Source organism: Haplochromis burtoni, unplaced genomic scaffold (assembly GCF_018398535.1).
Source record: "Haplochromis burtoni strain Fernald_Lab_line unplaced genomic scaffold, NCSU_Asbu1 Contig_1, whole genome shotgun sequence".
In the NCBI taxonomy this organism is placed as follows: domain Eukaryota; kingdom Metazoa; phylum Chordata; class Actinopteri; order Cichliformes; family Cichlidae; genus Haplochromis; species Haplochromis burtoni.
The window spans coordinates 7048438-7065668 of record NW_024582362.1 but is presented as its reverse complement, the minus strand read 5'-3'; the positions used below and the strand labels follow the sequence as shown (position 1 = coordinate 7065668).

The 17231-nt window shown below is 40.3% G+C and overlaps 2 protein-coding genes across 2 annotated transcripts; one reads left to right on the top strand and one right to left on the bottom strand.

Annotated features, from left to right (window-relative positions):
- Positions 1–1392: 1392 nt before the first annotated feature.
- On the top strand, positions 1393–7855 carry bco1 (beta-carotene oxygenase 1). Its single transcript, XM_005912009.2, has 11 exons — positions 1393–1668; positions 1755–1883; positions 2007–2136; positions 4627–4774; positions 4867–5017; positions 5115–5335; positions 5458–5715; positions 5802–5907; positions 6048–6136; positions 7215–7326; positions 7514–7855. The coding sequence occupies exons 1-11, from the start codon at positions 1605–1607 to the stop codon at positions 7660–7662; spliced, it is 1557 nt and encodes a 518-aa protein (XP_005912071.1). The 5' UTR covers positions 1393–1604; the 3' UTR covers positions 7663–7855.
- A 2253-nt stretch (positions 7856–10108) lies between these two features.
- pkia (cAMP-dependent protein kinase inhibitor alpha) lies at positions 10109–17038 on the bottom strand. Its single transcript, XM_042214788.1, has 3 exons — positions 17013–17038; positions 13401–13573; positions 10109–12797 (listed from the first exon to the last, which is right to left on the bottom strand). Exons 2-3 carry the CDS (start codon positions 13549–13551, stop codon positions 12721–12723), a joined length of 228 nt encoding a protein of 75 aa, XP_042070722.1. The 5' UTR covers positions 13552–13573; positions 17013–17038; the 3' UTR covers positions 10109–12720.
- Between the last annotated feature and the right edge of the window lie 193 nt (positions 17039–17231).

Genomic DNA, 17231 nt, shown 5'->3' with positions numbered 1-17231 from the left:
TCTGACAAGCCTTAATAATAAATGCTCACTGTTTTCCCTTTTTAAGTAAGCATCCAGTAAAAACAGTTCTGTGCGGGTTTTATTCTCTTTTTATTTTTGCTCTTGACTGTAGCCCTGTTTTATACCACCGGGTTTGCAGATGCAAAAATAAGGCCGACATTATCTCACAAAGCAACCCATTAATTTGTGGGATACATGGCTATAATTACAGTCAGATCTAGTGCCTTGATGACGGTGCAGTGAGTGCAGAATATGTTGCTTCCATCTTCTATTACTATATGCGTTTGATCTACTCCTATTTTTGTAGTTAGAATTTTGCTCTTTGGTTGAAAAACACAGTCTGCTGCCCGTAGACCCATCGATGTTTGTGATTGCTCATGCAGTCAACACCGCCCCTTTAGTGTGAGTGCGCTGATCGCCACACCGGGAAACCTTGCGCTGATATTCAGGTAAACAACCTTGGTGTGAATTAGTGGCCCGATTGCTTAAGGTGGCTGCTTAGGTTGGTGAATCCAGATAAGGTTAAAGATATGTCAAACGTGCTTTCCATGGAAAAGAGTATTCAACATAATGCACGTTTATTATCGTATGCCACCGACAAGGACTGCACAATCATGACCGTGGTGATAATTATTTTGCTCAGTATTGTGATGAACTGCGTTCACAGCTTCATGTCTTTGCACCAGTATAGGAATAAATGTGCACCCTCTTTCAATCTTAAGTATCAGGATGTAATAAAAAAAATCACCTCCTTAGCGGGTTCTAAAATAACTGAAATACCTACTGGGATGATAAACAACACATGACCTCATTAAACCCTTTTATTATTTATTTGTTTGTTTGTTTTTAACATTTAAAATAAATAATGTATGAAAAAACGTACATGATTCAGTAGCTTATAGATCCACTTTCAGCAGCAATAACTTGAAGCACCTGGACATACTGTTTCTGTATGACTTTATTGGCCTCTCATATCTCATAGGGTGGAGTAATCTTGGCCCACTCTCTTTTATAACATCGTTTCAGTTAGTTTGTTCAGTCCTGTCAGTTAGGACAGGTTCCAACTCCTGGTTGAACGTGAATTGATTCAATGCTTATATACAGAGTTTATAAAATCAACATGCTTCTCAGGTACAATCTAGGCCACCAGAAAAGGGAAATGACCTACAGCAAATAAAAGCAGCAGTGCACCAAAGGGTTGATCACAATTAATCCTATTTGAGATTTATTATGTCTATATCATGGCTGGCGGGGAGGGGGGTCCAATTATTTAATCTGATCACAGAATAGCCACGTAAATACTTAAAGAGCAAGCCTGAGGACTAGATGAAAAAGAGTTATCTTTTTTTGTTTTAGTTAAAAAAAAAAAATCAAGGTGAAAAGGGGACAGAACAGCAGCAGATGGGGTCATTAAGTTTCCTGCGGTGAAGGTACTGAGCTTCAATGTTTCTATGAAACCTCCACACAGGAAGGGGATTGCTGTACAGACAGATAAGATAAATTGCCCTTTCATAACACCCCAGTAAAACAAATGGGAGTGGTTTGTGCTCCCACAGTATTTAACTTACTCTGACACTGGCGCACTCACTGGTCTGTCAGCGAACATGTCGGTAGACTTTTCTAAGAACGCAACAGAGAGGCCCGAGCCTTGTAAGGCAGAAATTAAAGGTGGGTCCGGTTTTATACAATTGTATTGCCAACAAATGTTCAGATTTAAACTGCTGCTGTGAAGACTGTGATTTCATTTCAAATAGGGAATATTCCCAGCTGGCTGCAAGGAACGCTCCTCCGAAATGGCCCTGGCATCTTCACTGTGGGAGACACCAACTACAACCACTGGTTTGATGGGATGGCCTTAATGAGTAGCTTCACCTTCAAAGACGGTTGGTACAGCAATTCTTACCTGTGCACAGCTGCTAATCTGTTAATTGCTGCAAAAATACATAAATAAAACAAAAAAAATGTAAAGCGCACAGATAAAAGACGCAGTATTTGTTTCCTTGCAGGTGAAATAATCCATAGAAGCAGATTCCTCAGAAGTGACACCTATAAAGCTAACATGGAAGCAAATAGAATTGTTGTGTCCGAAATGGGGACGATGGCTTATCCAGACCCAAGCAAGAACTTCATCTTCAAGTGAGCATACTCTTTATTGTTACAGACAAATTCAGCATATTTGATCTTTTTCATGAAATAACTGCAGTAGTCTTCGTTTGTAATTCTTTATCAACAGTTGCAGTATTTATTTGGCAAACAGTGCCGTTATATACTGTAAGAACTTTCCCTGGCATCTAGATTTGCCAGCATTAGTCTGTTTTTTCTGCTGTCTATTGTAATGTACAGCAATATTTTTGCTGTAAAGATAAACCCTATGTTACTGTGCTTTATAGAATATAAACGTAACAGGTAAATACTACAAACTGTTTGGATGCCAGACTACTTTTATTTAGTTAGGGGGTGATCGTGGCTCAAGAGTTGGGAGTTCGCCTTGTAATCGGAAGGTTGCCGGTTCGAGCCCCCAGCTTGGACAGTCTCGGTCGTTGTGTCCTTGGGCAAGACACTTCACCCGTTACCTACTGGTGGTGGTCAGAGGGCCCGGTTTGTGCCACCAGTGTCCTGCAGCCTCGCTGGACACTGGCCTCGCTTCTGTCAGTGCGCCCCAGGGTGGCTGCGGCTACAATGTAGCTTGCCATCACCTGTGTGTGAATGGGTGGATGACTGGTTGTGTAAAGCGCTATACAAATACAGGCCAAATACAGGCCATTTAGTTCTCCTATTTAGGGATGGGTACCGGTATCGGTTCTGACATAAAAGGTAGTAACCAGACCGAAAAGCAGCGCACATTTCGGTGCTTTTTTTCCTTTGGATTCCAGCCAATCATTTTACCTTTGCGAGCGTAGTAGGCGGGCCCAGGTACATACATTCTTTTAGAGCAGAGCTACAGATTAAAAATGCCCAAGGCGAAGCGGTCAAAGTCTGGCTGTACTTCACAGCAAAAGATGCAAACTCAGCAGCCTGCAACAAGTGCTTTAAGGTGATACTGTGCAAAGGAGGTAACACCTCGAATCTGATGAAACACCTGGCGACGTATAGCATTTTGTTAAAAGCCGAGAAATGCGCCGTATTTGATAGCTTGCTGCGAGACCTCACACCGTGCACATCTACTGCGGGTGTGGTGCCTGTTATCGGACCCGGAGCAACATCCCCCAAAAACCCGAAGAATAGAGTCCTGGCCCGTAGCCCTGCCAGTGTAGCAGAAATGATGACGGATGATGATGGCAGCAGCAGCCGTTCTTCTCTGCGTGAGTAGCTTAATGTTGTTCGTGTGTAAGCTAACCACGTTATTAATTAATGCATGTAAGGTGAACTAGCAAACACCATCGTAGTTACATGCGGCTGTCTTCTTGTTTGATGGCAGATCTCCCTTCACCCTGGCCAAAAAGGCTAAAATGACCAAAGAAAAAGTGGAAAACAGCTAAACATGAGAGGTTTTTGGACAAAGTTTGTTTTTTCCATTGTTTAAGCACTGCTTCCAGCCAAGAGTGATACCATATATGCCCCTATAGCTGCAGAAAAGGCTAACATTGTTATCTTTTTACAAAAAAACAGCTAAACATGAGAGGTTTTTGGACAAAGTTTGTGTTTTTCCATTGTTTAAGCACTGCTTCCAGCCAAGAGTGATACCATATATGCCCCATAGCTGCAGAAAAGGCTAACATTGTTATCTTTTTACAAAAAACAGCTGAACATGAGAGGTTTTTGGACCAATTTTGTGTTCTCCATTCTTTAAGCACCGGTTTGAGCACCGTTTAAGCACCGGCACCGTTTCAAAAGTACCGGTTTGGTACTGGTATTGGATAAAACCTAAACGATACCCATCCCTACTCCTATTGCAATCTCCATAGACGATATGTTATTTTATGGTTGCATGTCTTCAGTTTCCTTTAAGTGATTTGTGCTACAGAAATGCTGCTGTTCTCTATTATTTGACAACTACGCTGAAGATGAACACTGGCTGAGCACTGGCTGGTTATTCCCAAAACTTTTTCAGAGTGAATAATTTAAATGTTTTGTGTATATTCCTGAGAAAATATATGGTGTCATAATATTTCTCAAAGGTATCCATGTTTATGGTTTCTTGTATGTTTGAAGATTATACATGTTTGTTTGTTTGTTTTTATAAGTTTTGTGGTAGTGCAGCTATTAAATAAGACCATGCGGTGCCATTTTTGTAAAATCTGGGTAGTCACTTGGACTACGACTCTGCGACACAGTTATAATCATTTTTGTGTAGGAACAACCTCGGGTTGTTTCCCTTACTGCTGTGAATTTTTCACTTAGATTCAAATAAGGCAAACATTTACAGGAAATCAGGTTTCTTTCTAATCTGTTCTCTTATTCACAAGGGGTAACTACAGGAGATGGATCCGCATATTTGTGTTGGCACAGATTTTTAACACCGGACGCGCTTCCTGGCACAGCTCTCCCAAGGATTTGTGTCTCCTCCTGCTTTTAAACTGGAGATCTTTTACATGTTAAGCAAATGCATTAACTAGTGCGCTATGGAGGCGCTCTCTTTCCTGTATCAATATCACACTCAAAACCCCCAAACTTTTTACTTTTCAGGGCAATCACCTTTCTCAACCACACAATGCCTGACTTCACCGACAATGGCGCGAGCAACTTCATCAAGTATGGAAATGACTATTATGCCACTTCTGAAACCAACTACATCAGCAAGATTGATCCCGTGACCCTGGAAACCCTGGAAAAGGTAACGCTGCCGGTTAACCTTGAAACGTGTGAACTCAAAACCAAGAAAGACTTTGCTTCAGACCTGATATGTTTCTGAAATATCTCACACAGGTGGACTACTTGAAGTACCTGCCTGTAAACTTAGCTTCGTGCCATCCTCACTATGACAAGGAGGGCAATGCCTACAACATTGGAACGTCAATAGCGACAAAGGGCAAAACTAAATACGTACTGTTCAAAGTTCCTGCTGTCTCAGACAAAGGTCTATAAGTCATTCATGTGTTTCATGTTAAACCTCTAAACTCAACAGTAACACCTACAGCGTTTCCATATTTGTGCTGTCTACTGTCACCTTTCAGACAAAGGCAAGAAAGGCCCTGCACTGAAAAATGCAGAGGTGATCTGCTCAGTCCCCTGCCGCTCCCTTCTCATGCCGAGCTACTACCACAGCTTTGGCATGACAGATAACTACATCATCTTTGTCGAGATGCCTTTCAAGCTGGACATCCTCAAGATGGCTACTGCCTATATGAGAGGAGTCAGCTGGGCAAGCTGCCTGAAGTTCTGCCCTGAAGAAAACGTAAGGAGTTAGTAGGCTAATGAATGTGCATTAATAGACCGGGGACAAGGGTGTACTAGTGTTCAACACTTCAGAAAAAAATGGGATCGACTCTTTTATCTATATCTTTGTTTCTCCATCAGACTCTGATCCACTTGGTAGACAGAAAGACCGGCAAAGAAGTTGAGACAAAGTACTACACAGGAGCGATGGTCCTCTACCACCATGTGAATGCTTTTGAGGACGATGGCCACGTGGTCTTTGATGTCATTGCCTACACCGACAACAGCCTTTATGACATGTTCTACTTGAGCAACTTGAAGGAGAAATCTCAGTTTGATGAAAAAAGGGTTTCCAAGCCAGCTTACAAGAGATTTGCCCTTCCCATCCACGCTGACAAAGTGAGTTGTTTTCATGTAATTCATTTGGTCCTGCAATCGAACGGCTCACACATTAAAGGCTTTCACATGTCGACTGGATTTCGCAGAGCGTTCCAGTTGGAGGGAACATGGTGAAACTCAAGTACACGACAGCCAGCGCCGTGAAGGAGAAAGAAGGCAAATTCATGTGCCAAGCAGAGGTGCTCTGTGAAGGTAAAACCAACGCCACTCAAACGTGTCTGTTTGAGTGGTTTAAGGCAAATGAAGTTTGTTGATTTTTATTTTTCAAATTGCTGTTTGTCATTTAAAGTTAATCCAGATAGGAGCAAAAACTGTGCTTTTATTTCCATCAGGCTTGGAATTACCCAGAATCAATTATGACATCAATGGGAAGAGGCACCAGTTTGTCTATGGGAACTACGTGGGGGATTCTGCAGAAGTGGTGGGAACATCCGACATTTCAGATTTCTTACATTTTTATAAATATAATTTGCCTATGGAGACCTTTAACTTCCAGAACAGACATTTAAATTTTGGGGAAGCAGGCTGTTCCTGGACGTATTGTTTTACAAAACTAGGGTGAAAAACTACAGTACTGAGAATAATCATTTGAAGCGAAATGTAGCAGTAAAACTTTTGTTTAAGTGTGAATTACACATTGCGCCATAAAACAACAATCCCCTTCATGGCACTTTTGGGTACGCGTGCACATCAAGATATCAGAAACAATGGAAAGAAGACTTCAAAGCTCAGCCCTCCAACAAGAGACATAAAGTCAGGAAGGCATAAAAGGAAATATTTTGTATTAGACAATTATGTTTTTTTTTTATTAATCCTCACTAGACAATCAATTCTAAAAACAAACAGGAAGAGAGCGCTGGCTTCTGCTTGAACCATAGAGGTGACAAAAGACAAAAAAAACATGTTAAGTGTCATAATCAGGTGTCTAACCCCCACGTGCTGGCAGAACAGGTTGAATGTACCTCTGCAATGATTCTTCAGTGCTCCACTATCTTCTGTGGGGGGTTAAATTGGGTCAGGTTTAGTGGCTGTTGAAGCCAAAGCATATGATGAAGGAGATTTTCATCATTTTGTCCTATAAATGAGGACATTCCCTCCCTAAAAAAAAGAGGATGTCAAAGTATCTCACAACAGAATAAAGGTGATCCCTCAGAGGAACTTTGTTTTTTAATTACCATATAAGTTTCCCCCTGATAGGAGACACGCCTCAAAGCCATGCCAGCAAAAATGCCAACCTGTGCTCATTAAAAGGACTTGATTCACGCATCAAGTACAAAGTGCATCCATGAGAACATCAGCTGCTCATCATATTGTCCGGCAGTCTCATGTGATATGAGAATTTTACTGCTCTTTCTAATATTTGCACACAGAACAAAGTACTAAACCGGCTGATAAGCCGGTTGTGCTGTGTTGTGTATTGGTATTTCTGTGTCTGTAAATAACTTCTGACCTGCATGGACGTCTTTGTTGAGTGTGTTTCATCTGTTCACTCACTGTAGGTTGCAAAGTTTGACATGGAAACCAAGAATATGGTGTACTGGGATGAAGACAAGTGCTTGCCGTCGGAGCCGGTGTTCATCCCCAGACCAAACGGAGAGTCGGAAGATGATGGTATGAATACAAGTGAATGTGGTGCGCAAAGACGTGACATTTATTCTGTATTTGCTTCTATTGACAAGTTGAAGTTCAAGTCAATAAGAAGGTCTACAAAGATTAGACCAGATCTCCCCCCACTTATCTGTGCCTGTAATCTGTGTTGACAAAGTTGTGATACAATAACCTCCTTCTCCATTTGCAGGTGTGGTCCTAACATCAGTCATCAACTACAATCCAGGCCAGTCGAGCTTCATCCTGATTCTCGATGGGAAAACGTTCAAGGAAGTAGCACGAGCCTATGTGAATACTGAGCTGAACAAGGACATGCATGGATTTTTCATCCCACATTGAAAATAAAAGTTTAAAATAAAGAAAGGGAACTGTGCCACAGTAGCACATGTGGCACAAGCATGTATCGTAAGTCATTTCATTGTATTACCACTGGTATATGGTATAAAGTTAACCTCGTCATTTAAACAAAACACGTACTGTAATGTTACAATGTTACTGATATTACAAGAATAAATCCAACCAATGCTCCATATTTGTGGTGACATGGAGAAGAGTTATGTTAACACAGTGTGGCTGTACACAAGGTCAAGGTCTCTGAGCAAATACAGCCTTCATGACACAGTGTTACTTGTTTCTGAAGATATAGAAATCTCAGATAAGTTATCAAAGGAGTAAAGTCCATTCAATTAGGCATAGGGTTATAGATTTAGGTAAACATTTATGGTAAACAATTGTTCCCATGTGAAATATGATTGTTGTGTTTCAAGGTACAGCATTTCGCAATCGCTCTGGTGCAATTCTCACATCAGAATTATCAGTCTCACTACTCTTAACACTTCCCACCCACAATAGCACCTTTGTCGTTGTTTTTGTGCACGCTGCATTATTATTATATTATTCTGAGATTTTTTCCAACCTTTTATTGTCCAATTTTGATGAGTCAGTGCGAGATGTAATCTCAGTTTGTTGTTCTTACATGACAGGAGTGGAGCCTAGTGTGGTCTTCTGCTGCTGCAGACCATGTGCAGCACAGTCGGCTAGATTGTGCGTTCAGAGATGCAAGAAGGTTTTTTTTTCTTTTTCGGAGCATTCTCTGTATAATCATCCCTCCATAGAGATCGTTTTGTGGGAAAACCCCAGTAGATCAGTAGTTTTGGACATACTCAGACATATTCACTCACCTTTCGTCCTCATTCATTCAGCTTGAACTTCAGCAGGATGTCTTTATCACATCTACATGACTTAACGTTTTGGATTACTGAAATGTGATTGGCTCATTAGATAATTGTATTAACAAGCAGCTGAGCAGATGCAAAAGTGGTTGCTGAATGTTCTCTCATAGTATATATTTCCATTTCCTGTTTTCTAATGCTTATACTTTCACGTATATCATTTAGCATTTCTCGATTTCAGCAGTTTTCTAAAGTTTCAAAGAAATTCTTCACTTTTAATTTAGGCCGACACTTTTTCCAACATCATCACGATAAAAACCTTACAACATCCATTATTCATCTTTTCATACATCATACTGTTTCTCAATCAATCTGGTGCCATTCTCACAGCAGGAAAGTCACTCTCACTAGTCTCGTATTTCTCAAAAAAATTAAGGGATTTTTCACATTTGCCAAAACATTAACAGTCAGTCACTTTAACTGTGTGATGAACGAATAAACAACTTTCACAAGCCTTTGAAGACTTAAACATCAAAAAATTTAGTTTTTTCCCTCATAATCTTGCTTACTTTTGAAAAAAATCAGCAAAATAGGCGTAATATAGAAGAAAATATTTTCTGAAACAAATGAATTGTGAAGGGTTTTTTTTTTAACTTTACAAAAGTGATGAAATGCAGAAAAGCAAACATAATACTCATTAAACTAAATGGATCAGAAAAAAAAATAAGGAAATGTATACATAAGTCATTCTAAATACATTTAGCAACTACTTTAGCAGTGGAGCAGGCGTACCTAATAATCACAGTAATGCAAATATCTAATCAACCTTTCACATCAGCAGCAACTCAAAACATTTAGATATGTAGAGATGGTCAAGACAGCACGCTGAAGTTCAAACCGAGCATCAGAACAAGGAAGAAAGACTGAATGAAAGTAATGAGAAAAACGGAAGAAAATGCTCCACCCATAAGTTGCCTTGTTGCATTTCAAAGGCCTATAACAACAATAATCACTCAGCTGCTCTGTCATTACAGATACAGCTCTGTTGCATTATTACAGCATGTACCATTTATCTTCAACATTAACAACTCTGGTATCAGTGAAATGAGTCCTCACTGTTCTGATTACCTTATGATACAGCTCAATTTTGTTACACTGTGTTCAGAAGGTCATGTCGGTTTGAGTCAAGTCAATGCAATTTATTTACCACCATCAATGCGTGTCAATAACCACCGTGTTTACTGCCTAGCACTTGACTAATCAGAATCTAATCAGGAAGAGAAACATAGTCATCATTTTTTCCTTTTTCTTTTTACAGTGCGTGGGTCTATTATAGGAGAGTACCAATTCCTTCACGTGAGCAAGCCATCATAGTATCTTTCCATCAAGCTGACCTTAACTAACGGCACATGACCTCACTGACTTGTGAATGCTTGCATTATCTATTGCATCGTTCTACATCGTCTGATATCGATTACAAAACAGAAGCGCTCAGTGATCGGGCCTTTCCGTTGTTGAATGGAATAGCTTAGATTGACCACCAGGGGGAGACAAAGACTTTGCTTATTGAGCCTTCTCTGTTGAGGATGCATTAATTTGTCTTGACACTTTCGATTAATTCACTGGTAAAATTTAATTGCACATCAAAACTAACCAAATAGACAAAGTCAAAAATGAGTATGTTACATAGTAATGCCTCTGATAACACAATAACGTGACTAAATCGAGAATTTTTATAAAATACTGAAAATAACAGTGAGAATGGAACAACAGCTTGAGTTCTATAGCTCACCGAAACTGCAACGGTACCGGTCATTAAATCACATTACACTGGACTCAAAGTACAAGTTATCTTAGTCCTATGATGCACTATAAAATGGCACTAATCCCCTTTAACAGGTTAAAACTAAAGATTTACTACAACCACCGTCCACCCGCCCAATTTTTACAGCTTCTTCCTATATGCCCATACTCCACGTTACCTCCAAGTTTCCTGAAAATCATCCAGGTAGCTGCAGATACATAATCCTGTTGACAAATAACTAGAAACGGTAGCAAAAAGATAACCTCCTTTGTGAAGGTAACTAAACAAAGAAACAAAATGATCAGCTGGTCAGATATAACAAAGTAATAAAGCATTTTTAGAATGCATACCCACATATTTCATTAGTAGATCTAAATTGGACAGAGTACAGTAATGGTGTTAAAAGGAAACTGTGAAAACAGATTACAAAAGGGAATTGCAAAACTGACAGGCAGTGTGCCAGTACATAATATTTATTCTAACAGTCGTCTCATCTACGAAAATTTACACATACAGCACACGCTAATAAACCACACTCAGTAGTGCAATTTCCAAATCTTAAGTAGCAAATAAATGTTTTTCCTTGATGTCCACCACAACCAAATTACAAACTTGGGTATAATACATGGCAGTGCAATGTTAAACTGTGGGATAACCACTTAATGTGTGTAGATACCCTGCATGTAAGGAGAGAACTCCTGCATTCAAGGCCATCACAAGTTAGACTGGACACATTTGCAGACAGTGAGAGGCCAGTTTTGATTACAATTATTAAAGTATAAGATGTACAGTAAGGGTGAAATCCTACTTTCCAACCAATCAATTTCATTGTTTACAGTGTCATTAAAAAGTATTTTCCTAAAGATAACCTGAGTGCAAACAAAATGCCTTTTTTTTTTAATGATGATTTATTTTATTAATTGAAAAAAGCTATCCAAAACTACCTGGCCCTGTGTGAAACAGTACATGACCCCTAAGCCTAATAAATGGTTGTGCTAGCCTTGGTAATAAGAACTGCAGGCAAGAGGTTTTGCAAGTATTGGCAAAGAGTTATTCACATTGAGTGACTCTTTTCTGCAGAATTGTTTTGATTCAGCCACATTGGAGGGTTTTATGAGCATGAACAGTGCTTTTAATGAAAAACATCTCAATAGTAGTCCAAAACCTTCATTTTGTTACTTCAAGCTATTCAGAGGTGGACTTGCTGGTGTGTTTTGAAACACTGTCCAACTCAATAACCCAAGTGTGCTTGAAGTTTGGACCACAAATCGATGGGCAGAGGTTCTCTTTCTGTATTTTCTTGTAAAGAGTTGAATTTGTGGTTCCATCAATTATGGCAAGCAGGCCAGGTCCTGAATTAGCAAAGCAAAAGACAATATTGCCTTGGCAGAAAAATGGTTTAAAAAACCCACAATTTTGGGGGGGAGGGGGGACACATTTGTACTCCCTGGCTTCATTTGTGAGGCCTGGCAGTGCAAACAACAAAATTCTAGTGAATAGTTATAGTGAACTCAAAGTTATGGGTCAGTGTGCAAGAGTAAAGCAAGGTGCAGTGAAGCCAGCCACCAAAACTAAACAGACGCTCATTTTGCCTGTGACAGATCGAGCAGCACATGTTGCTGTTCCTAACTTGGGGGAAAAAAAAGCTTTATATCTTGTGATCTGACTCTTACTTTTTTTAAAGAACTGGACCGTGTTTGACCATCAATGTAATACTTAAAATGGGATGTCTGAAATGATAAAAAAAAAAATACCCATTTAGATATTACACCTGACATGGATACATGCAACAAAGTACAACAGGGCCTTTGAGCTGCTGAGTGCAGTTGCTGAATAACGTCCATCAATCCAATACACAGATGGATCCGAATCCATGGAAATAGGAAACGGTCAATAGCGAGTACTTATGAAGGGAGCACGTGTTCAGGCGTCGAGGCAAGATGAGTGGATGTCCAGTTGACGTCTGTGTTTCAGTCGCATCAGCGGTGATTAATTGAAGGAGACGAGGAGAGGGGAAGACAAATTTTAATTCTGTGGCTGCTCTAAAAACCTTTTACTAGCCTCCGTTCCTCCCTCCACTTTCCACTCAAAACCACTCACAGTCAAAAGTGGGCTGGTTTTGGTTGTTGACATCATGTTTAGTTCACCTTAAATTACATCCAATCTGATATCAGCAGCCTTGGACAAAAGGCAGCAAAGGAAGGAAGGTTTTTAAGGAAAATGGAACACACCCAATTACAAGCGAGAGAGAGACTGTGCTGTGGTTGCCATAGTGATGACTTCCTGATGGCAGGATAGTGGCAATAGAGGATTTTGCTGTTCACAGTCATTAGATGCAACTGGCCAGTCAGAGGCTTAGCATACAGGGAGCAGATAGACTAAAAGAAGTGGCTGCTCGAGTCCATAAATGTCCGGTGGCACTTAGCTTCCCTCAGCTTGAGTCTGCTCTTCTTTAGATGGAGAGTTCTGGCTTTTCTCAGCATCTTCTCCCTCATCACCTGGAAAACAGTGAAGAAAGAGGACAGTGGGACAGTCGGTTTCATGCACATTTAACTACGGGGGAAGTCAGCGATGCAGCTACTAAGTCACCAAAGAAGACATATATGTAAAATGTAACTGAAGAACTTCAATTAAATTTTATTTATATAGTGTGAAATCAGAACAACAATCATCCTAAGACATTTTATTTTGTACAGTAAAGACCCCACAATAATGGAGACAAAACACCAACAATCAAATGTCGTCCCCCCCCCCTATGAGGAAGCACTTGGTGACAGTGGGAAGGAAAAACTTCCCTTTAACAGGAAGAAGCCTCCGGTAGAACTAGACCAAGGGAGGGGCAGCCATCTGGGAGAGAGACAGGACAAAAGACACACTTTGGAAGAGAGCCAAAGATTAGTGGCTCTGTGATTGTGAGCTCTATTTACAATTTCCAAACACGCTGCAGAACTAAGCTATGAAGTCTTGATTGTCCTCTCCACTGTTGGAAAATCCAGAGAATTCAACTCAACACAAGTAGAGTGGAGGCCATGTGTTGCTACCCTGATGAATTATTAATGTCGCCATCAAAATATGTTCTCGTTCTTCATCATGTTGCTCACCTGACTTGTTGATGTTGAGCTGTGCCAGACTCTCCGACAGATCAGTGGTGCCCGGTTCTCCAGGAGCGTCTGGAATATCATGTATGGCATTCCTGCGGCCGGATCGTCGAGAGGTGATGAAGTCCTCATAGGTCGCCTCCACATCCGTCATCGCTGACACACCATAGCAGGGCCTGCCGCACACAGCAGCACACACTGACACACCTTTTCAAGTTGCACAGGTGCACAGTGACCCACAGACAATGGAATCTGCACCGCTTTTATGGAAAGATCGCTGAAATGGACAGAGTTTGTGCAGCTTCTCCTAAATAACTTTACACAATGGCAACACCAGTTTTTGTTGACAAGAAGAATGTAACGCAGCAGGCTATGTAGACACTCATTGAATACATCCCTCCCTCCGCTTATCTTATGACCTAATCCCTGCTTAATCTATTTTAATCTCAGTCTAGGGTACGGGCGACACCATGGATACAGAGGAGGCAAATTCAGTAGAAGGAATGCCGAGGAGAGCGATGGGAAATATAAACAGACAATCTGATGCATTACTTCAACCAAAGAGCACACTAAGAGGTCATTAAAGCAGAATGAGGAAAGTACTGCCATATCACATGGAGCATGATGGGAGCTGTGCTGCCCCGGAGATTTAGGTTAAATCCTTCTGCTTATATTCAAGCCCTTTGTAGCAATCTGTCTGGCTGAGGCTGTCCTTCAGCACTGAGCAGATTCAGGCTTTGTTGTCACATTTCTTTCAATTAAAATCTGCTATGATGAGATTTCTTTGGCTGTATCAGTCTGGATATCTGCACTTATTTGCTGCCACTACTTTAAAAATTTCAAGTAAAATAAAAAAAACCTCAGAAGACATCACAACACTCAGTCACAAAAAAAGGTTGGTTTGATTTTCCCCAAGTCAAATGCAGGATTTTTAAATTATATATAAGTATATATTAAAAATGACTCACTTTCACATCCATTTGTGGCTATTTCTAGAGAAAGTTGTGGTGGACTGTGGCTATTTTTGGAAACCTCCTCTGTCATCGTCTGAGCACCCTCCCACTCAGCTGTCATTCTCAAAATGGTGTCAAGATGGGCAAGACCCGGCAGATGCTGTCCGTGTACGACTGACAGACCAAACGTGTGGGGAAGCAAGAGAGATAAGACGGCTGTTCTCTAACTTAATATGAGAATCGGGGCACTGGATTGTGGTCATAGGTATAACTCTCCAGGTTTATTAGCAATAAAGAAGAAATATCATTTGAAACGTTAAATCATGTAAACAGCTAGGTTAATTTAGCTTGCATGAGTAAATGTCCCCAGCTTTACTGGTAGAGCCAAATGAGATATAAAATTCCTCCCCACACCTTTCAATAAAGAACCTGTCTTATGATAGAACATAAGTGAATCTAATTGGATTACAGATCTGTACGTGCAGACATTTTTCCACTGAAGCTGTGTTTTTATTTGAAGTTAGAAGTTGAAGTTAGAAGTGACAGGACATTTTGCGATGTGTTTTCCTATGCTCATATTCTATGAAATATTAATTGCCAGTTTACATAATTTAGTCAGACTGTTGTACCCATGAATTAGAACATTGGCAACTCAGCTGTGTGTTTGTGTGTATATGTGTGTGTACAGTGTGTGTACTCCCATGTGGGAAGCAGAGCTCAGCTGGCCTGGACAACAATATATATAGCACAGACTCCAAACAAATGATCAAATCGCTGAATAATACAACAGGCCAACCGTCTCTGTCTTTCACTATGAAGTTTTTTTTTTGGGGGGGGGGGGAGAAAAAGTCTACTCCTGCTTTGCAGCTGTTTGATTTGTTATGCTGCCAAACAGAATATTAGCAGTGATAAAGGCAGTACATGAACGAGTCCCAGAAACTTATGCCAGAGTTATTCTAGGTGCCTGGGCATACCTGGGACTGATGCCAGGTCTCACACAAACAGACATGCTATACTCCAACATCACCGTGCCAAGCGCAAAGGTAAACAATTTCTCCTTAACCACGGATTCACGCGCAGCTGTCAACACCCTCCCTGTAAGAGCGTGCAAATGTTTTACTGTTATTTCTACAGCTCGTACACATTTAAGGCAATCTTAGCTAAGTGATTTATTTAAAAGTTCATCGCGAGTCTGCACGAGTGTGACGTCACTCCACAAAGACTATTTGTCCAAAATGACAATTTATCACCTACTAAAGCGATGCAGTCACGCGCATTGGCGTCCTAAATAATAAAGCGCTAGTTTTTTTCTTTTCTTTTTTGTTGAAGACATATAACCTTTAAATACAGACGAGCTTAAGGTTGCAGGAGAATCTGAATGTTTAAATTCATTATTAAAACCAAGATCCATACGTCTGTCTTTGATGACAAAGACCCCCACAGAGCCAGGTCAGTGCCAGTAAACGTAGCCTGCATGATATTAACATTACACATGCATTTACGAGCTTTGCGCACTTTGCACCTGCAGTTATTATTCTTAATATGATCAACAAGGTATGCTACCTGTTTAGAATAAATGGCTTCCGAATATTCGCAGGGGTCAATCACATCGGCTCGGATCTTGCCATTTCGGTATTCCCCAATGCGCTCATGAAAGAGAATTTACCAACGTTAAGCAAATCAAGCACACCAAAGCTACTTCCGAGTATTACTTTCAGAATAAAACCGCATTACTTTGAAGGGACGCTTAACAGAAAAGTTTTTCATTACCAGCTACTTTACCTATACTCCTTTATTTCATTAGATAGATAAATATACATATAAATAAATAAACACACATATAGGATTACTAATAGGAATACTTGCACCACATTCATTAATTAATATCTGACAAAGTGAGAGCCATAAACTTTAATGCCAAGTGCATTGTTTAACCGTGAATGTGTGTGTAAAATCATTACCTTATTTAAAGGTTAGGATACATTAGGACTTAGCGAATGGTTATCATCCCATTGCTATAATTTGAAATGGTGAAAAGGCATCGCGCTTGGGCGTGTGTGTGGTGCGAGAGATCACACAAAAGGGAGTCAGTGTTGAAACAACGTCCCTCTTGTGATAAAGGCACATGTTTGCTGTGCCCTCTTAGCATCTGTCCATGAATCCCTCCATTCAGATGACACATGTTGTCAGTATGGCAAATGAGGAACTTCCGAGTGTTTGTTCTGCGCAAGTGTTTGAGCTAACAAAAGCAGCAAAGGAGCACACTAGTTTTGTTGTTTGGTTGATATAATGAGTTTCTGTAAATGACCATCCCCAAACAAAGCTGAGATGCAAGTTAAAGCTACCAGCCCGTTTATTCATTAACATAACTTTGTATCAATAACAGCACTAATAACTAATAGCATTTCATTTTTTATTTATTTCTATAGCTAAAATAAAAATAAAAAGATTTCGTCCCAGTAACAGCAACATTTGCTAGTTTCCAGCGAAAACTGAGCTACGCAAACTCCCCCAAAAATTGATGGTTAGGAGTAATACTGGGAAACATGACAGAGGTTCCCTCCCACGCTCCACCTGCTGTCCAAAATAAACAGTGCATACTTGAACACTCCATCAGAAACACTGCAGTAATAACCAATGAAATACTCGCATGTTAGCTCACCGAGCGGCGTCGGACAACCCAGTTGCTATCGGTAGCCAAAGATCAGTAGTGTCAAGATAATTACCTGCCATTGGGAATTGGAACAGGATAATAACATCCCAGTAGTGTCGACATAAGTCACAGAGAAACAAACAAAACACAAAAAAATGACAAACCAAAAATGTAGATCTACACAGGACATCAGTAATTCACAATACACTGCAGAATAAATTTATATGG

What these genes read in the sequence shown, in the direction of transcription:
- bco1 (XM_005912009.2), top strand. Translation starts at nt 1,605, where the DNA reads ATGTCGGTAGACTTTTCTAAGAACGCAACAGAGAGGCCCGAGCCTTGT. An exon ending in TGGGGGATTCTGCAGAAGTG is followed by an intron (nt 6,137 to 7,214) that starts GTGGGAACATCC and finishes CACTCACTGTAG; the next exon opens with GTTGCAAAGTTTGACATGGA. An exon ending in CGGAGAGTCGGAAGATGATG is followed by an intron (nt 7,327 to 7,513) that starts GTATGAATACAA and finishes CTCCATTTGCAG; the next exon opens with GTGTGGTCCTAACATCAGTC.
- pkia (XM_042214788.1), bottom strand. Translation starts at nt 13,551, where the DNA reads ATGACGGATGTGGAGGCGACCTATGAGGACTTCATCACCTCTCGACGA. An exon ending in GCTCAACATCAACAAGTCAG is followed by an intron (nt 12,798 to 13,400) that starts GTGAGCAACATG and finishes ACTGTTTTCCAG; the next exon opens with GTGATGAGGGAGAAGATGCT.